The sequence below is a fragment of the Propithecus coquereli genome, unplaced genomic scaffold, assembly GCF_000956105.1.
Source record: "Propithecus coquereli isolate 6110/MARCELLA unplaced genomic scaffold, Pcoq_1.0 Scaffold827, whole genome shotgun sequence".
NCBI lineage: Eukaryota > Metazoa > Chordata > Mammalia > Primates > Indriidae > Propithecus > Propithecus coquereli.
In genome coordinates this window covers 262-16,989 of record NW_012154474.1, presented here as the reverse complement: position 1 = coordinate 16,989, position 16,728 = coordinate 262, and the positions used below count along the sequence as shown (strand labels likewise).

Below are 16,728 nucleotides of genomic sequence, written 5' to 3'. Positions count from 1 at the left end.
TAATTAAGGTGCTGGAGAAAGAAATGTTTTCGCCATAAATAAATGATCGCCGAGGCGATCGGGAGGGACGGATTCCAGTCGCACGTGGTGACTCAGGTGGCAGAAAACGAAGGCGTCAGTCGTCAGCGGTCACTCGGGTGATAGAAAACTGTTCCCAGTCACAGACAACCACTCGAGTGACAAGGGAGGTTTCCGTTCGCAGCTGACTCGCGCGACGGAGGAAGTCGCACCGAGCGGAGGGCGACCGCGGGGAAGCGACTCACTGCGGGAGGCGAAGACGCTAAGAGCGGTCCCCGCGGGTCCGCGGCCTCGGCCGCCAGCGCCCCTCTCTGCCGTGCAGCTGCGCCGCTTGGCCCTGGTGCAGCTCGCGGGGTCCCCACGCCACAGCGGCACGTTCTGCCACCGTCACACTGCACGCTCCGTGCGATGGCAGTTTCGACATCTGCCCCGCCCCTGCTTTATGGGGGACTCGAAGGTGTTAGGATGTCGGCGCCAGGCAGCCCCGCAGGTGTGCACGGCCCCGGGAGGAGGCCACCTCCCAGTGGGGTGAGGGGCAGTGTGAGGACCCCCAGGGTCTCCTGTCTGAGGGACCCCGGGGACCAGGAGGCACCCCACGCGCCCACTGGGTGGCCAGTCCATGAGGGCCCCTCCCTGGGCTGTCCTGTCCCTAAAGAGCTACGCCCTGAGGGATGGAGACGGGCCCCGGTGACCTGAAGAGGGCAGCAGCCGTTGCCGTGACAGCCGTGGGCCTGGTGACTTCAGGTTTGTGCCTTTGCAGAGGCGCGGGCTGCCTGGGGGTCTGGGTGATGTCCTCGGTCTGCCTGGCGACACTCCGCCACACGGATGCCCACCTGCCCAGAGCCACACAGCACCCAGCGCAGCTGCCCTGGGACAGCACCTGCCACCCAGCGCCAAAGGCAGGGACGCTTGTGTGCCGGCTCCACAGCGAGGGGCTCTGTCCTACCTGTGTGAGGGCGTCCCCAAACCACTGCCCAGCCACAGAGTGTCTGCAGATGGCCAGTCCCCGCGTCGTCAGGGCTCCCTCTGACTCCTGCCCCGCGGGGTGCCGGCTGCCTCCCTAACCCTAACGCTGCCAACTGCCTTGCGCTGGAGACTCGCCTCGTTGCCGCCCCCCGAGACGCAGGCGCGTCCGGCGTGGGGGCTGGAAAGTCTCCGCCACAGACGCTGTGGCCGGTGCAGCCGGAAAGCGGGTGTGCAGAGGACTCCGTGGGTGGAGAAGGGGCAGGACGCCCGAGGGGACAGCCCCAAGATTGCCCCCCAGACTTCTCCAAACCGTCTGAGCCTACAGAGGTTGCCCCGAGAACCAGGGCTGGGTCCCAGCCCAGCAGAGGACGTGCCGGGCCCCGTGGAGGAGGCCGGAGACGGAGCTCCAGGAGGCTGGGCCCGCTGAGCTGGGCGGCGGGGGCGGGGGTGCTCAGCCAGGCCCGAGAGCGGCTTGCTGGGGACCTCCCAGCACTGAGCGTGCAACTGGGAGTGACACGCTGGCCGTCGAGTGGCCCCAGTGTCGGGTTGCTGGTGGGCTGAGAGCCACCGCGTGGGGGGCTGTGGAGGCCTCAGCGCTGCCCTCCCGAGACAGTGTCTCGGCACCAGCCCCACGGGGCAGGCATGGCTGCGGCTCTTCTGGGCTCCAGCGGCTGCGGGTCCTGCCTGTCTCTGACTCGCCAGCCTGGCCCCTCCGAGTCGGAGTGGCCAAGGGCTGCCTCAGGCTTGGCCGAGCGGTGACCCCGACTGACCCCAGCCCCCACGCCTCTGTGCCGGGTGTGGCCACGTGGCCAGAGCCCCTTATCCCTGTGCGGTCGCATGTGGGGAGGACGAACAGTCTTTTATCAGGCCCGAAGGGGGCTACGCCCGAAGGCTTTCCCTGCCCCTCCTCTGCCCTCAATCTGCGGCGCCTCCTGGGGACGTGGCCCCGTCCTGCAGCCCAGGCAGGACACGTACGTGGAAGGCTGCCACTGAGGAGTGGGCCTCCGGGAGTTGGGAGGTCCCAGCTCCACCCAAGCCCTTCACAGACGGTCACGGCCCTTCGTGGGCAGGTGGCCCTCCCCATCGGACTGGCCGCAGCTGCAGTGTGGGGCCCGCACAACGGGAGTGTCTGACGCCGTGAGCCCCTTCTCCCAGCCCCCTGCAGTCACCTGCTGGACATGGCCGAGGACCACCCTGGCCTCTCCTGTGCTCCCCCACCAAGCTCTGCTGCCACCGACCCACGGCAGGGGCCACCCATGAACTGGGTGACGCTGGTGCCCCGAGACAGCCTGTGCCCGGGAGGATCCTGGGGTGCCACATGCCCTGTCTGGGGGGCCCAGGCAGCTGCAACCCCTCCTCACACCGCAGTCCACCTGTGTCCCCATGGTCCCCGCTCCCCTGCAGATACACACGCGTGTGCAGCTGTCCAAACACATGTGTGCACATGTGCGCACTGGGACACACGGAGCTGTGGGGACACGGGCTGGGGCTTCCACTGACCGACCACCCTCCCTGCCTGGGCCTCGGCCAGGCCGCCTGCCTGTCCCGTCCCGTGGGGCGGTGCCGCCCTCCAGTGGCCGGAGGGCAGAACCGCCGGACGCACTTTCCGAGGGGCCCGCGCTCCGTCAGCGCTGTCTGCACCGCGCGGGCCCCAGTGGCCCTTCTCCTCCTTCCGTCTGGGTACGAGGACACGGAGTGCCTCAGTGTCACCCCAAACCTGGGGCGTGCAGTGTCCCCTTGCCTGCTGACCCTGGAGCTCTCAGACCCCACTTTCATGCCCTGGGCGTGTGGGGACCTCCTGGCCCACCCCAGCTGCTCTTCGGCTGTGTCACTGTCCTGCCCACAGCGGTGGTGCGGGGACCGGGCCAGGAGGGCCTGGGTGGCCCCAGTGCAGCTTTGCTCTCGGCCACCAGCCCTGCCAGGCCCTCAGCGTCCCCTGCTCCCTCCACATCGAGGGCCACGTGGCTCCTTCTGTGATCTCCTGGACGTCCCGAGGCCACGTGCCCTTGGCAGTTCTGTCCCCGGCACTGGAGGACGTGACCTGGTCACCCCAACCAGTGACCACAGAGGACAGTGGGAGAAGTGCAGATGCCACTGTGCAGGCCACGGAGCCTTGTGATCGGTGTCCCTCGGGGGAGGGTGCAGGCCGGGCCTGACTGCAGTGGGAGGCTGAGGGCCGCAGTTAGCTGTTCCGAGGTTGTGCCGTGGAAGAACAGGTGTCTGCGCTGTTGCAACGTCAGCTGCCATGCTGGCCCAGGTGTCTTTACCTGTCGTCACCGATATCCGCCAACTATCAGGGGCACTTGCAGAAAACCCCTTGGCAGAGGCAACTGGCTTGCACGGCGGAAGCGATTGCCTCTGTTGGAACTAGGTCCCGGGGTCTTCCGTCCCCTCTGCCGTGGGGTCGGCCCAGGCACGGGCCCAGGACCTCTGCTGGACCATGGCCAAGAGCCCCTCGCCCTGGTCCTGGGCATCAGCCTGCAGCAGCCAACGGGGCCCCCCTGGACAGCGCGGACGTGGCTGCCCTGGATGTGAATGTCCTGACGGTGCACAGGGCCTGGCAGGTGAGGCCGGGCGATCAACCGAGGAGCAGAGCGTCCCTGGCCCCCACGGTCCATCCCTCTGAGAGACGTGCCTGATGGGCAAGCTGGACAGAGAAGGCTCAGGAGAGGTGAGCCCACCCCAGCGGTGTGAGCAGCTGTAGGCCGGGAGGGTGGTGCGCAGCCCAAGCTACGGGGCCTGGGGCGAGTCCCCTGGTCTGACGGGCACTCAGGGAGTGGCCAGAGGCCGTGCTGCCTTGGGACCGCTCTCTGTGCCCAGATTTGGTTCAGGCCAGATGTGGCCTGGGGGCCGTATGTCTCCCACCCTTGGTCGACCCAATCAGGAAGATCTCATCCCAAGCCACAGCGGCTGCCCAGGTAATCAAGGCTTCCGTTCCCCAGGACCATGGGTGGTTCCCTCCAATTTGGGGGGTGCGATGGCGTCCTCCTCCACCCCAAGACGCAAAGGAGGAAGCAAGGAGCCCTGGGGCCCCCGACCCCGCCCAGCGATCGTGAGGGGTGAAGGTGGTGTGGGAAGGCGGAGTGGAGGGAGCGCGAGTGGGAACACTCAGCAGAGAGCTGACGGGGCCCTCACTCTACAGAAAGTCGGGGGTCCAGACACTTCCCGCTACAACACGGGAGCCCAGCGGCCCCTCCAAGGACCGCTGTGGCCACAGGACCGACGGAGTCCTGCGGTCGCACGGCCTGGGCGTCCTCTGTGGTCTGGCGCAGAGGGGAAGAGCACGGCCTGGCGGGCTCTCTGGAGAGGAGGCAGAGGTCAGAGTTCAGCAAGGGCAAGGTTGCCGGAACTTGGGGGGCGCAGCGCCAGAGTGGGAGCGACACGGCGGAAGAGCTCCTGCCCGCTGTTTGTGGGAAAGACTCCCCGAGGGCCTGGCTCAACGCCAGTTTGGACGAGTGGGATGAAACCCAGGCCAGCGAGGGGTCAGGAGCCCGTGTACACCAGAGTCCACGGACACGCCAGTCCGATGTAAAGGTGCAGTATTTGCGTATAACCTGCACAATTCTCCACACACCTCAGATCGCCGCTAGAGAGCGCATGACACCCAGCACAGTGTAAATGTTGCGTAAATAGTCACTACATTGTATTTTTTGTTTTTTATTGTTTTGGTTTTTTTCCCAAATGTCTTCAATATGAAGTTGGTTTTGTCCCCAGACGCACAGCCTGCGGACGGGGTGGCCGGTGCGGCAGGAAGCAGAGGCACCCACCGCACCTGCGCAGGGAGGGCCCCCGAGGCCCTGCCAGCCAGAGCGGAGGGACGGCGGGAACAGAGAACAAGCAGGGACACCCAGAGGGGAGTGGGCTGCACTAGCCCTGGAGGGCACGCCGTGCCAGACCCCCAACAGAAAACGAGCCTCAGATCCACACGTGACCACATGGCCTGCTGGAATTAAGCCGCACGCCCTGGAGGGAAGGTGCGCTCCAGCTCTCGGCAACATACAGCGCGCACGCCGTCCAGCGAGACATCACTAGGTACGTGAAGTAGCAAGTTTGACCTATAAACCGGAAGGAAAATCAAGCAACAGAAACAACCAGAAACGATGAGATGAAATTAGAATACAAGGGTTTGCAGAAACGCTTATCATGCTCAGGGATGGAAAGGAAACATGAACCTAACGAGCAAAAGGAAGAACTTCCGAGGTGGAAAGGAAAGGAAGCTCGTGGACGTCTCACTGGGTGGAGCCGACAGCCCACGTGCACCGCAGGGAAAGCCCAGCAGACGCCGCGGCAGGAACGTCAAGTGTCCTCACCGCAGCGAGGACGGGACTGGACGTGAACGGCAGAGCTCCGACGACCGTGTGACGGTGCCAAGCGGCGTGAGGCACCGATCGCCAGACCCAGCAGGATGGGGAAGGGGACAGGCGAGTGCCGGACAAGTCCTGGGCAAGTGTCTCCCAAGTTGATGGAACTCACGAACCTACAGGCTCAGGAAGCCCCACGGACTCCGAGCACCTTGAACACACACAGACACACATGCTCGGTCCGAGCCAGCGGACTCCAGCACGCCCGCGTGGCCGCGGAGGACACCCGACACGGCAGGTTCCCCACTTGTCTGTTCATTGATTGACTTTACGTGATAAGCAAATCAAACAGCACGACTCCGAAGACCTGAGCTGTTTTCTGACCCGGCAGCTCCTCTGAGCACAGGGTGGGCTCCACCTGCCCGGCCTGCCGGCGAGTGGTGGCAGAGCTGGGTCACCTCACCACGCTCGCCCTCCACCCCGCAGGGACCTTCGTCACGTGCTCTCCGCGGTTACTGCCCCACGCCCTCCCGCCTCCCACGGGGCATCTGCACTCACCCTCCGATCAGCGGCGCCCTGCTCACCACGCTCGGCTGCCCAATGCGCCGAAACGTCTCTCAAGCACCGTCTTCCCTGCGGATCCAAACTCACTCCTGGAGGTGGGGTGAGGGTCGTGCGAAAGACACTTTTCACGGGCTGCGCGCGGCTGTGCCCCCCAGCAACGCCCACGTGGGTCTCCCGGCCACAGAGCCAGGCTGTTCCCCAGCGGGAGTGGCGCCCGGTTCTGGACCTGGAGTGAAGGCCCAGTGGACGGCACAAAGCACAGAACAGGCTGGAAGTACTCGTGTGAATACTTTTTAATAAAATTCAAGACAGTTGGGAGAGATACTTGGAATCGAGAGAAAATTCCTTAAAAAATTGAATATTTAAAAAGTTCTATAACAAGAGATAACCCATTTTTCAAGAAGTAGACTTCATGTACAAAGCACTAACACGAAATTTATTCCTGCATGAGACCACACCTTAATATTCTGTGAACTATGTCAATTACAGACCCATTTATTTTACATTCTATCAATGTGCATCTTCCTTTGAGACGTGAATAACATCATTGAACAGACAAAACAACGGGCAGAAGTGTCTGAGAACACGCGTGCCGCGCTGGGTCGCCAGGGCCGTCAGCGCACGTCACCCTCGGACGTCGCGGGTCTGCGCTCTCCCCGCACACTGGGCCCTACCTGGTTATTTGTCATAGGAGAACACTTAGCCTAGAATTTTTCTCTCGGTTTCTGTAATATAGGAATGGGGTTTTCTTACCCATTAAATGGCCTCCAAAACACTCTGCATCAAATCAAACCAGCTGACGCCAGAAAGCGCCCGCTGCCCTCCGCGGCGAGTGACGCGTGCTCTTTCACGCCATGGTTATTGCTTATTTACGCTGACAGCTTCTCCTTTGTTTCTAGGACACCTATATTAATGTTCCTTTTTTTAAAAACAAAATTTGTTATCATTGTGTCCAACTGGGGGAGGGATGGGCATGAACACGCTTAGGTAGTTCTTTACAAAGAGACAAACAAAATCTGAATTATCCTTCAGAAACAGTAAAAGTGACATCTTCCTTATAATTTGTCTTCTAATATGCATTTTAAAATAACGTAAATATAATACACTCCTCTTAACAAAGCTTGGCCTCCTGGGCTCTGGCACGCGGATCTGAGCAACGTTTTGCAGAGGGCCCTCCCGGGCGGCACTGCTGCGGGGAAGGTGGTGCCCCTCGCTAGCCGTAGGTCTCCTGTCGAAAACCACGACTGGAAGCCCAGGGTCAGACGCAGGCCGACAGCTTCTGTCTCTCTTCAAACTGCTTGTCCACTGCCAGGGACAGGGCCTGGAGGAACCCCTCTATGGTGACGGTGGGGGCCTGGGGGGACACACGGGCATCACTGGGGCCCCCATCCTTGGGGACAGCTGGCAGCAACACCCCAGCATGGCGCAGATGGTGTGGCAGAGTCAGCTGCGCAGCTGGGCAGTGAGCGCGGTGCCACACACCCAGGGCGCTGCTCAGGCCCACAGCAGGACACGCAGACGCCACGCACTCCTTACTGCAGGAAAGGCACACGAGGCGGGCTGCCTGACACTGTGTCCCGCAGGTGAGCACTGGAGCCAGCCGCCAACATGGCGAGAAGAGAAGCTGTTGGGAATAGACCCTGGAGCCCCCTCAAAGGGCCCGCCCTACGTCTGGGGCTCTGCGGTCCCCAGGACACCTGGCTGCTAACCAGAGAAGCACCGTGGCCCAGCGCCGAGCTGCCACCTCCCTGCAGCTGAAGGCTCCCGCCCACAGCTGTGGCACCTGGTCAGCTGTGGCACCTGGGCGCTGAGTGCCACGTCCAGCAGAGGCTGCAACTGACCAAAGCACAGGTGGACTCTGAACTGAAAGGAACCATTTCAAGACGCGTGTTTCCCCATCCCAACATCAGTGTGTCTGCCCTGCGGACTCTGCGCTGCCGACACTCAGAGCCTCACCTGACCAGGGTGGTGGGGCAGGGGGGGGAGAGGGGGCCTCCTGGGCTGGCGGGTCTGTGGTGGGGCCTGGCGTGTCTGTGGTGGGGCCTGGCGTGGCGGCGAGAGGTGTGGTGCCAGGTCGCTGCTGGCTGAGCTCAAACCCAAAGGGCATGAGCCTTTGGCAGCGGCCAGGGAGGGCCTGGGACAGGAGCTGTCACACACCACGGAGGCAGACGTGGGCGTGTTTGCCAGCGGGTGGGCAGGGACACGCAGCACAGCCACCGCCTTGGCCCTACTGCTCAGGGGTTCCTGTCAGCTCCTTCCGCTGCCCAGAACCATCGCCTGACGGACAGGGTCAAACAGGCAGCCGCCCCAGTGGTACCAGGTGGGACTCCCAGTGGGCGGAGACCTGTGGACGGTGGGTGGCGGATGCGCAAGGACTCACCTGGACGTACAGTGCGTGAGCCAGGAAGGGCAGCTTCCTCAGGACCCGGCCGCTGAGGCCCTCGCTCTTCCTGTGTGAAGACGACCAGTTCGCGTGTTAGTTTCAGACGGCCACGCGGCTCAGGACTAAGTTTCCTCCTCATCAGGAGCTCTGAGCCTGAAGGCTGGCAGAGGTGCCCCGAGAACACGAGCCCCTGAGCAACCACAGGCACAGCCTGGGCCTCGTAGGCGCCACCACCCCTCGCGGCCCCTGGGCCTTGTCCTCTCCGCGCGTCCCTTGGCCCTGCAGCCCCTGCAATGGGGCTTGTCCCCTCTGCCCTCAGCTCCTGCTCCGGGTGGGGCGTCCTCGCTGCCCCGCAGCACCACCGACGCCACCTGTGAGCCCGCTCTGTGGCTGCCGTCCCCGCGCGCAGGGGCTGTAGCGCCTGCCTGCGCACGCCAGGCGTGGGTGTGACGCGTGGAGTGCAGCGCGGTGGGCACGCGGTCAGCCAGCACAGGCTCCCCAGCCAGCCAGGCCGGTTCACGGCTTCGGTTATTGCAGAAGTCTCTGCACTGCTCTCCTCTGTCCCCATCTCAACCAGCCTAAATCTCCTCAACAAAAATCCCACACCTTTCCTCTGAGCTTCAGAATAAATTTGAAACTGTCCAGAAATCCGTGGCCCTCCCCACTACGTTCCCTCCGCGTCCTGCACCAGCCGGTCTCTGCGCTGTCATCAGTCTGCGTGTGGCCCGGGTGCGTTGCCCCTGCACCCTCCTGATTTTGCTCCAGGTGCTCCCAAACTCCACCTTCAAGGCTCTGCTCCGTCCCACCCTCCCTCCGGCATAGGAGCCACTCCCGCTGCCGACTCTGAGGACGGCAGGCCTCCGGCACGTGTGCCAGCGTGCTCACACACACACCCAGACGCACACGCACACACGCACGTCAGCTCCATGGGGTGCTGAGAGCTCACACCCAGAGCCCTCCCTGGGACGGCCCGGTGACTACGGCACAAACATGCGTCAGTCTGCACCTGGAGATGTCACTCAGGAGGAGGCTCAGCTTTGACACGTTGTTCTCGATGAAGCCGATCATCTCCAGCTCGCGGAGGGTCAGCAGCTGCTGGCGAGGGTATATGATCTGGCACTGGGGAGACAGGCGCCGCAGTCACGAGGGTGCAGCGCGGAGCACGAGCACAGTCAGCAAGGGGACCCCTGCGGGCCCGAGCGGACCGTGTCACGTCTGACGGAGACTGGGACCTAACTAGCCCCTACGCACAGCCGCACAAGAGCAGCTCAGCCTCTCCCGGGATTTTGGCTGAAACGTCGCCTGACTGCACGTCGGGGCTGGAGGGGACCGAGAGGTACCAAACCAGCCTGTTACTGCGTCAAAACACAGGTGGGCAGAGCTGAGACTCAGAGCCAGGACTTAGCCCGACTTTCAGAGAAGACCTTGGTCTGTCCGTGTTTAAGACGAGGCTGGTTGAGCAGCGTGACACAGCGTGTGACTGACCAGGAACGGGCACCGCGAGTTCACCTGCAGATGAGCCGTCTGAAGTCAGACACTCCTGCCAGTGGCCTCGCTGAACTGTCACGTCAGATGGGCACCGCGACCATCACTGTGACTGAATTCTAACAAGAACGGTCCTGACTGAGGAACCAGGAGGGAGGAGAAAGAAAATGGCATTCCTTGCACAGTTTGGAGGTCTGGTGAAGGCTGTGGGTAAAACTAAGAAACACGGGTTTTTGTTCAGTGTGTTCTGACCTTCCCTCCTGACTTGCTAAGTGACGCTCGGTGGGTTCCCTGGGGACCCTGCCCCCTGCAGCCTCCTGGGCCCTGTCCCTCTCCACCCCTCCAGCGAAACCCGACATCCAGAGGGCACACGTGAAAATGCCGACCGCAGGCTCCTGGCAGAGTGGGGTCCCAGTCACATGCGGACAGCTTTCGAAAGCACACACCCACTATGACACCTGAATGCCTTAATTTTACATCAACTGCCTCGGAGACTCCCCCTGCCCTGCACTCTCAGCTCCTGGAACAAGTCCACACCTCTGAGCTAAAACTTAGAATCTAAAACTCAGGTCCGCAGCACAAGTGCAGAGACGTCGCCCGCGAGGGCGGACGCCACGCCGGGGGCACGGGAGGGCCTCCCACACAGCGACTTTCTCTCCAACAGACACTTTCTCGCGGGATGTGCCGTCACCCACGGGCTCCCTGGCGGCGACACTGCGCTTGGATCTTCCTTCAGATCCTGCCTCGCGAGTCGAACCCCCCCAGAGCCCCGCTCCCTCCCACCCCACAGAACACCCACAGGCCTGGATGGCGCTGGCCCAGCGCCCACCTCTGCGGGTTCATGGCTGAGACCAGCTCTGCTGTCCCCAACCAGGAGAGGCCGTGTCACCCTTGTTGAGGACACTGAGGCCACTGCTCTGTGGTGTCAGGCAGTGGTGACAGGGCGGGTGGACAATTCACCCCCCGCTGGTGGCAATGACTCCAGGACAATAACCACCGTTTAAACCCCCGTTTGTCGGTTTGCTGGGCTACTAACCAGGGCCCCTAAACTCAAGGCTCTACGTCTGCTCCCGCCGGGCGCGTGCGCTCTGGCCTGCTACTCGCCCGCTTCCACAGCACCTGAGGCGCAGGCACAGGTGCGTCTCGGCTGCGCTCCCTGACACAGCGCTCACCGCCGCCGCCAGAACACGTGAAGCAGAGACATGAGCGCTTCAGTCAGATGACAGCCCCACGAAGCCCTGCAGGCGGCGTGATCCCGAGAGCTGGGTCGGCTTGTTCTTGCTCTTGCCGGCGAGGACGCCGGCCCAGAGAGGCAGGCCACCTGCCCGACTCAGCAACGTCCTACACATCAGCACCTCAAGTAACCAAGAATGATGCCCGCGTGGTGCCAAAAGAGCAAAAGTACTGAATCGGTGGCTGTAATTTGGACTATTAGCTCAACCTGTCAAGTACGACAAAGTTGCAACGTCAGTTTAAAAAGATGACTGGTGCTTATGTGGAAATACCTTATTCTATGCCAGGGCTAGCTCAGTCTAAGCCACCTCAGCTAGTCAAGAACAGAAGAAATCTGACCTTCATCAGCTCTTCCAAACACGAGAGGTAGATTTTGAAGATGGCAGCCACGGAGGGCGGCCCGATGTACTGCTTGATGTCGGCCCTGTCCACGAAAGCCACGTCGATCTTCTCAGTGATGTTGGACGTTGTCAGAATCACGACGTTGGAATGCCTGTGGTGGCCGCAAAGCAAGGACCGTGGTCACGTGTGTCCATGGCTCAATTATATCCCACTGTACCTGGGCAGGGGCAGGCAGGGGGGTCGGCAGCCAGGCCTGCTCGCAGGACATAAAGGGTCACCCAGCACCGCCCAGCCCACTGTGCCCCACACCAGAGCCATGGCCCAGCACAGGCCTGCAGGCCTTGCCAAGGTCTGGAGACCCCCAAACCTCTGCCCATCCCCCGGACTCTCCTGGCAGCAACAGGATGTGAACGGACCCTCCCAGGCCCTTGCCCCAGCTATTCCACTGATTTCCAGAAAGCTCTCCCAGATCTCCACTCGACTCCTTCAGCCTTACAGAAGATCTCACTTTTGTGCAGGGTCTCTGACCGGGCGCCCAGTCTCCCACGGCTCTGGCACCCACCGCTAGCCCTGCCTGGGCACGGCCACGAGACTGTCTACCCCATAGCTCTCATCGCCCCAGACACACCTGGAGCTGAGTTATTGACACTCGTCATCTGTTCTCCCCTCCAGCTTCTAGACCCCACACAGAGCCACCACTGTCCATCTGCTGGGCAGTGTCCCAGGGCCCAGCACGGCAAGCACAGGTGCTCCTGGGAGCACGTTTGGGGGGCTGTGCAGTGGGCCCGGCAGTGCTGCCCTCCTGGGCCCAGGGGGAGCAGGCCGCTCTGTGGCCGGGGGCAGGGAACCTTGCAGGTACCACTCCACCTTGATGTTGGCGAGGGTGGACAGCCCCTCTGCAAGAATGAGGACAGGGAGCATGGGGGTCCCTCGCAGAAGGAACAGGGTACAGAGGTCGGGTGAGCACACAGGCCGCTCACCCTGGTACCCAGAGGGTGGGGCTGGGGGGCAGAGGCGCTGCCTGTGGGGAAGGCGAGGAGGAGCGGCAGCCAAATCCAGGGGCGAGTGGTGGACAGCCCGGGCCAGAGCGCCCTGCGCCCAGGGCGCCAGAGCGCCCTGCGCCCAGGGCTCCAGCGCAGTCAAACCCAGGGACAGAGGCGAGAGAAACCAGGCAGCTGTGGCTACTACTCTTTTCTGGGCCCTCACAGCCTTGTGACTGGTGGGGAGGAGAGCTCAAGGTGGCCCCCATTTCTGGCTTGGGGGTACGTGGTGGGGCCCCCAGTGGAACGGGGAACCCCGGGAAGTGGGGAGTGTGTCTGACGCTGGGGGAAAGGGTGCGCATATCCCAGGCACATGGCACCGAGAGAAGGCCACACACAGGCCACGCAGGCCCCCACCCGGGGCAGAGAGGGGATGCCGGCAGCAGAAGCTGAGGAGGAGGAAAGTGAGTGTTCTGTGGACGAGGGCTGTGGCAGGAGCACACGCCAGACCAGGAGGGACCTCCGCTGCTCTGAGGCCTGCCCGCAGGGTGGCAAGGAAGCACAGGGCGGGCAGGGCCCGAGCCCTCCTGCAGCTGGCCCAGGAGACGGCCACGTCTCAGGAAACAGCATCTGCACCAGGAAGCACCAGCGAGGGCACGGCTGACCGTTCCCTGCACAGCTCGTCTGCTGCCGGCCACACCCGCAAGCCAGCACTGGGCAACGCACTGGCCCCGTCACCCGGAAGGCAGGAAGGGTACTTTAGAGAAGAAATGTAAGCACCAGGTTGGTGGCGGGTGCTTCTAGAGCGCCACGTGACAGCAGACAGGGACCAGTTTGTATCTTACTTCTGCCTGCGCTGGGTTAGCAGACGTCACTCCCTAGAGCTTGGTGACAGGCCCTGAACCTTCACGGTTAGACTGTGGACACGTGTCCAGGCCATGAGGCACTCTACCTGGGGCCAGCAGGCGAGTGGTGGGGCTGGGTGTTGGCGCTGACGCCTGGACGTAGCAGTGTGTTATTCTATTTCATGCTTTTCTGTGATGTGTAAAATTTTACCATGCCCAAGTTCTGTTTTACATTTTTAATACTTTTTTTTTGAGATAAAGTCTCGCTCTGTTACCCAAGCTGGAGTGCAGTGGTGTCATCACAGCTCACTGCAGCCTCAAACTCCTGGGCTAAAGAGATCCTCCTGCCTCAGCCTCCCAAGTAGCTGGGACTACAGGTGTGTGTCATTGTGTCTGGCCCATTTTTAATACTTTAGTGAATTAAAAAACACTTAACTTTCAAAAAATCCATTTACTACCTGCCGCCTCCCACGCAGACAGACAGAGCCGACACTCGATGTCAAATGCACTTTCAGTTAAAGGAGCTGGGTGGGGAGGCCTGGAGTTACCCAACAGCCCACCATCCCTTGGGAACAAACTTCTCCATTGTTCCTGATTTAACACGTCAAGTCACCGCGTGCCAGAGCGTTACCTTTTAATCTGATCAATCTGGGTAAGGACAGCGTTGACCACGCGGATGGCATCTGATGGCTCGGCTCCCGCCCTGCAGGCATTGCGGGAGGCTGTGAGACTCTCCACCTGCAGGGACAGGGACAGAGCAATGGGTCAAAAGGGATGGCGCCTGGCACTTCGTGGGCAGCCGCAGGGACAAGTCCACTGAGCGAGTGAGCGAGCGAGCGCGTGAAGGGCGCACACACGCTTGGCCCGAGGGCGCAGGGAAGGCCTCGGACGTGCCAGAGCGTGGCCCGCAGAGCAGGGGAAGGCCAGAGAGTGGCAGAAGTAGGCCACGTCCCGCAACACCAGAGGCAACTCAGTCTTGAATTTCCTTCAGCCATGGGTTTAGTATCTGAAAATGCCCACCTCGTCAATCAGCACAAACACCAGGGCGTCTTTATCATCAATCAAATCCTGGATCTTCTGGAACATCTTGGTCACCAGCTTGCCACTCTGGAACCAAAACACTCTCAGCATCCACTGCAGTGAGCTCGCCGCAGGTGCACACAGGCCCACCGGGGCAGCCGCCCCCAGCAGCCCGTCTCCCAACGGCCCCTCAGAAAACATCCTGGGTCCGAGAGCAGCCAGGTCAGCACGGGAGGTCAACCTAAGTGCTCCCTCCCTGCGGAGATCGGCGGCGCCTGCTCTTCCCAGGGTAGCAGAGCGTGGGAGACTGTGCCTCTGCTGACCCGTCTGCCCTCGCTGCCTGGGACGAGACGCGTCACAGGAGCAAGCGTGCACGCTGGCTGCGGTGCACTCCTGGCCTCCAGTGTGCCGCATCCTGCCTCACCTCACTGGAAGACATGCCAACACCTGTGTCTGGGCACAGCCCTTGGAGGGAGGGGACACGGCCTTGTCTGGCCCCTCAGTTCACAGGGACACGCGAGCACACAGGCACCGATGGCGTGCTCAGCAGGGCCGGTCCATGCAAGGAGGCCGGGTCTGCACCCTGAGGCCCAGCGGACATCCTCTGACACCCGTCAGAGGTCTGGGACAGACCAAGGGAGTCCTGCAGGCCTTAGCTCTGGAACCCTTCTCTGACCACAGTCAGCCCGTCCTTCCCTTCCCCATTTTGCCTATTTCCCTCTCGGAGAGGAGTGTTTGCCTAACGTACAGGATGCGTATTTTCAGCTACACGGTTGACAATGCAGACGGTCGGAGCATTTAATACTTACTTCTGAAAACCACTTGGAAAAGAGGCTGTGGCTGTTTATTTCTATTAGTTGGCCATACCGGTACCTAAGATGGTAAAAGGGGTTAAGAAATTACTAAGCAGTCCTGTTGCGTCCTCGGTGGCAGCCACTCCTGCTTCCTTGGTGTGACACCTCCCAGCTGCCCAGCATGCTGGTGGTGACTGACTCGTCAGGTCATTACCATCACTGACAAGGAATCAAGGCACTGAGGCCTGTGTGCTAAATAATTATGAAAAACTAAACACAATGCAATCAGTAGTTCTGGACTGTACCAAATTAATTTTTCCATAGCCTTATTTGAGTTAAAAAGTAAAGCCCTCTCATTTTTAAGCTGCTTATAACTTATATTCCTATGTTTAAAAAGTAGTACCAGTACCAAGAAAACAAACAAAACAAAAGAAAAGCATCAAGAGTTTTAGGCAGGAGCCAAACATTCTTTCCTCTTTCCATGAAACCCCAAATTAGGGCACTGTGATTCGTTTTCCAGCGCAGACCTTGGAGCCCTGGAACAGTCAGCAGCCAGAAGTCAACTCTGACACCCCCCGCGGGACTGAAATCCAGCAGCACGGACAGAGCTGGGCGCACGCAGCGCGAGACCAAATCAAACAGGAAACGCGGCTGAGGCGAGAGAGGAGCCGACTCCCAGGTCCTCTTTTCAGTTTCTTCTGTGTCAAAAGTCCACGGAAGCAAAACAAGTACTTTCAGAAGGTATCGCTGGCCTCCCATTTAAATAAAGAGAAAAAGACCGTTACTGTTTACAGAAGAGGGAGGGGGACAAGCCAGCGAAACAAACTAGGCTGAATATTAAACAAAATAAATTGTAAAACACCGGCTACTTAACAGAACGAGAAAGAAAGGCTTGCTAAGGATTCTCTATACCATTTCTAAGCCACGAAACGTATTTCCAGATCTTTGTACTGGAAAATGTTATTATATTTCCAGTGTTTCAGGAAACTGATCTTAGAGATCTTTCAAATACAGACGTATTTCGATGTCAAAACAGACGCATTTCGATGTCAAAACAGACGCCAAGTTTCTGAACAGAACATGAAGGGTTGAAATAAAGCAATTTTCCTACGAAAATTATTTACATTTTGAAAGGAAACAAAATAGATACACGAAACTAAATCTCATAGGATTCCCTCTAGTACTGAAGTAACAGGTACCAGATTTATTTTCTGCCTTAAATGATGAGAAAACTAGACAAAATAAATGAAACAACATCCGGTAAGAGTGTTGGACAACAGACGGTGAAGGATTGTGACCCCAAGAGAAGGGAAACGGTGAACCCTACAACTGCCCGGCGTTCTGCCTCCCACCACTCCCACCACAGCCCTGGGAGGGAACCCACGCAGGGCACAGCCCCCGGTGCAGGACACAGAGGGCAGAGCTCAGGGAGTCGGGGCGGCTGCAGGCTGCAGAGCAGAATTCTAGGGGAGGAGGAGACAGCCCGGAAGGCGCGCACTGAGGTACGTACAAGCAGGGAAATTCCACGAGGCCAGTAAAGAGGGGCTGCAGATGTGTGAGCCGAAGGGCTCCCGGAGCACACACAGGTCGGGTGAGGTTCAAGCCACAGCCGCCAAGTGGACAGCACTCACTGATCATTCTGCACACAGGACACCCCAGAAGGACCACACTCCAGTATTAAGACAAAACTAACCTAAACCCCTCCCTAACATAGCTTAAAAACAAAGCTCAAAAGGATCACCCCAATCGCAAATAACTGAAATGCCTGTCAGAACAAAATTCAAGTCATCAAAGCAA

At 60.4% G+C, this 16,728-nt stretch overlaps 1 protein-coding gene across 1 annotated transcript; it reads right to left on the bottom strand.

Annotated features, from left to right (window-relative positions):
- Positions 1-7,107: 7,107 nt before the first annotated feature.
- Positions 7,108-15,010, bottom strand: LOC105825816 (pachytene checkpoint protein 2 homolog; the record flags this gene model as incomplete). The annotated part of the gene is made up of 7 exons (XM_012663716.1): positions 7,108-7,203; positions 8,230-8,299; positions 9,239-9,351; positions 11,290-11,443; positions 13,749-13,855; positions 14,138-14,224; positions 14,947-15,010. Coding segments are annotated over 7 exons (691 nt in total), but the record flags the coding sequence as incomplete, so codon positions are not given.
- Positions 15,011-16,728: the final 1,718 nt, after the last annotated feature.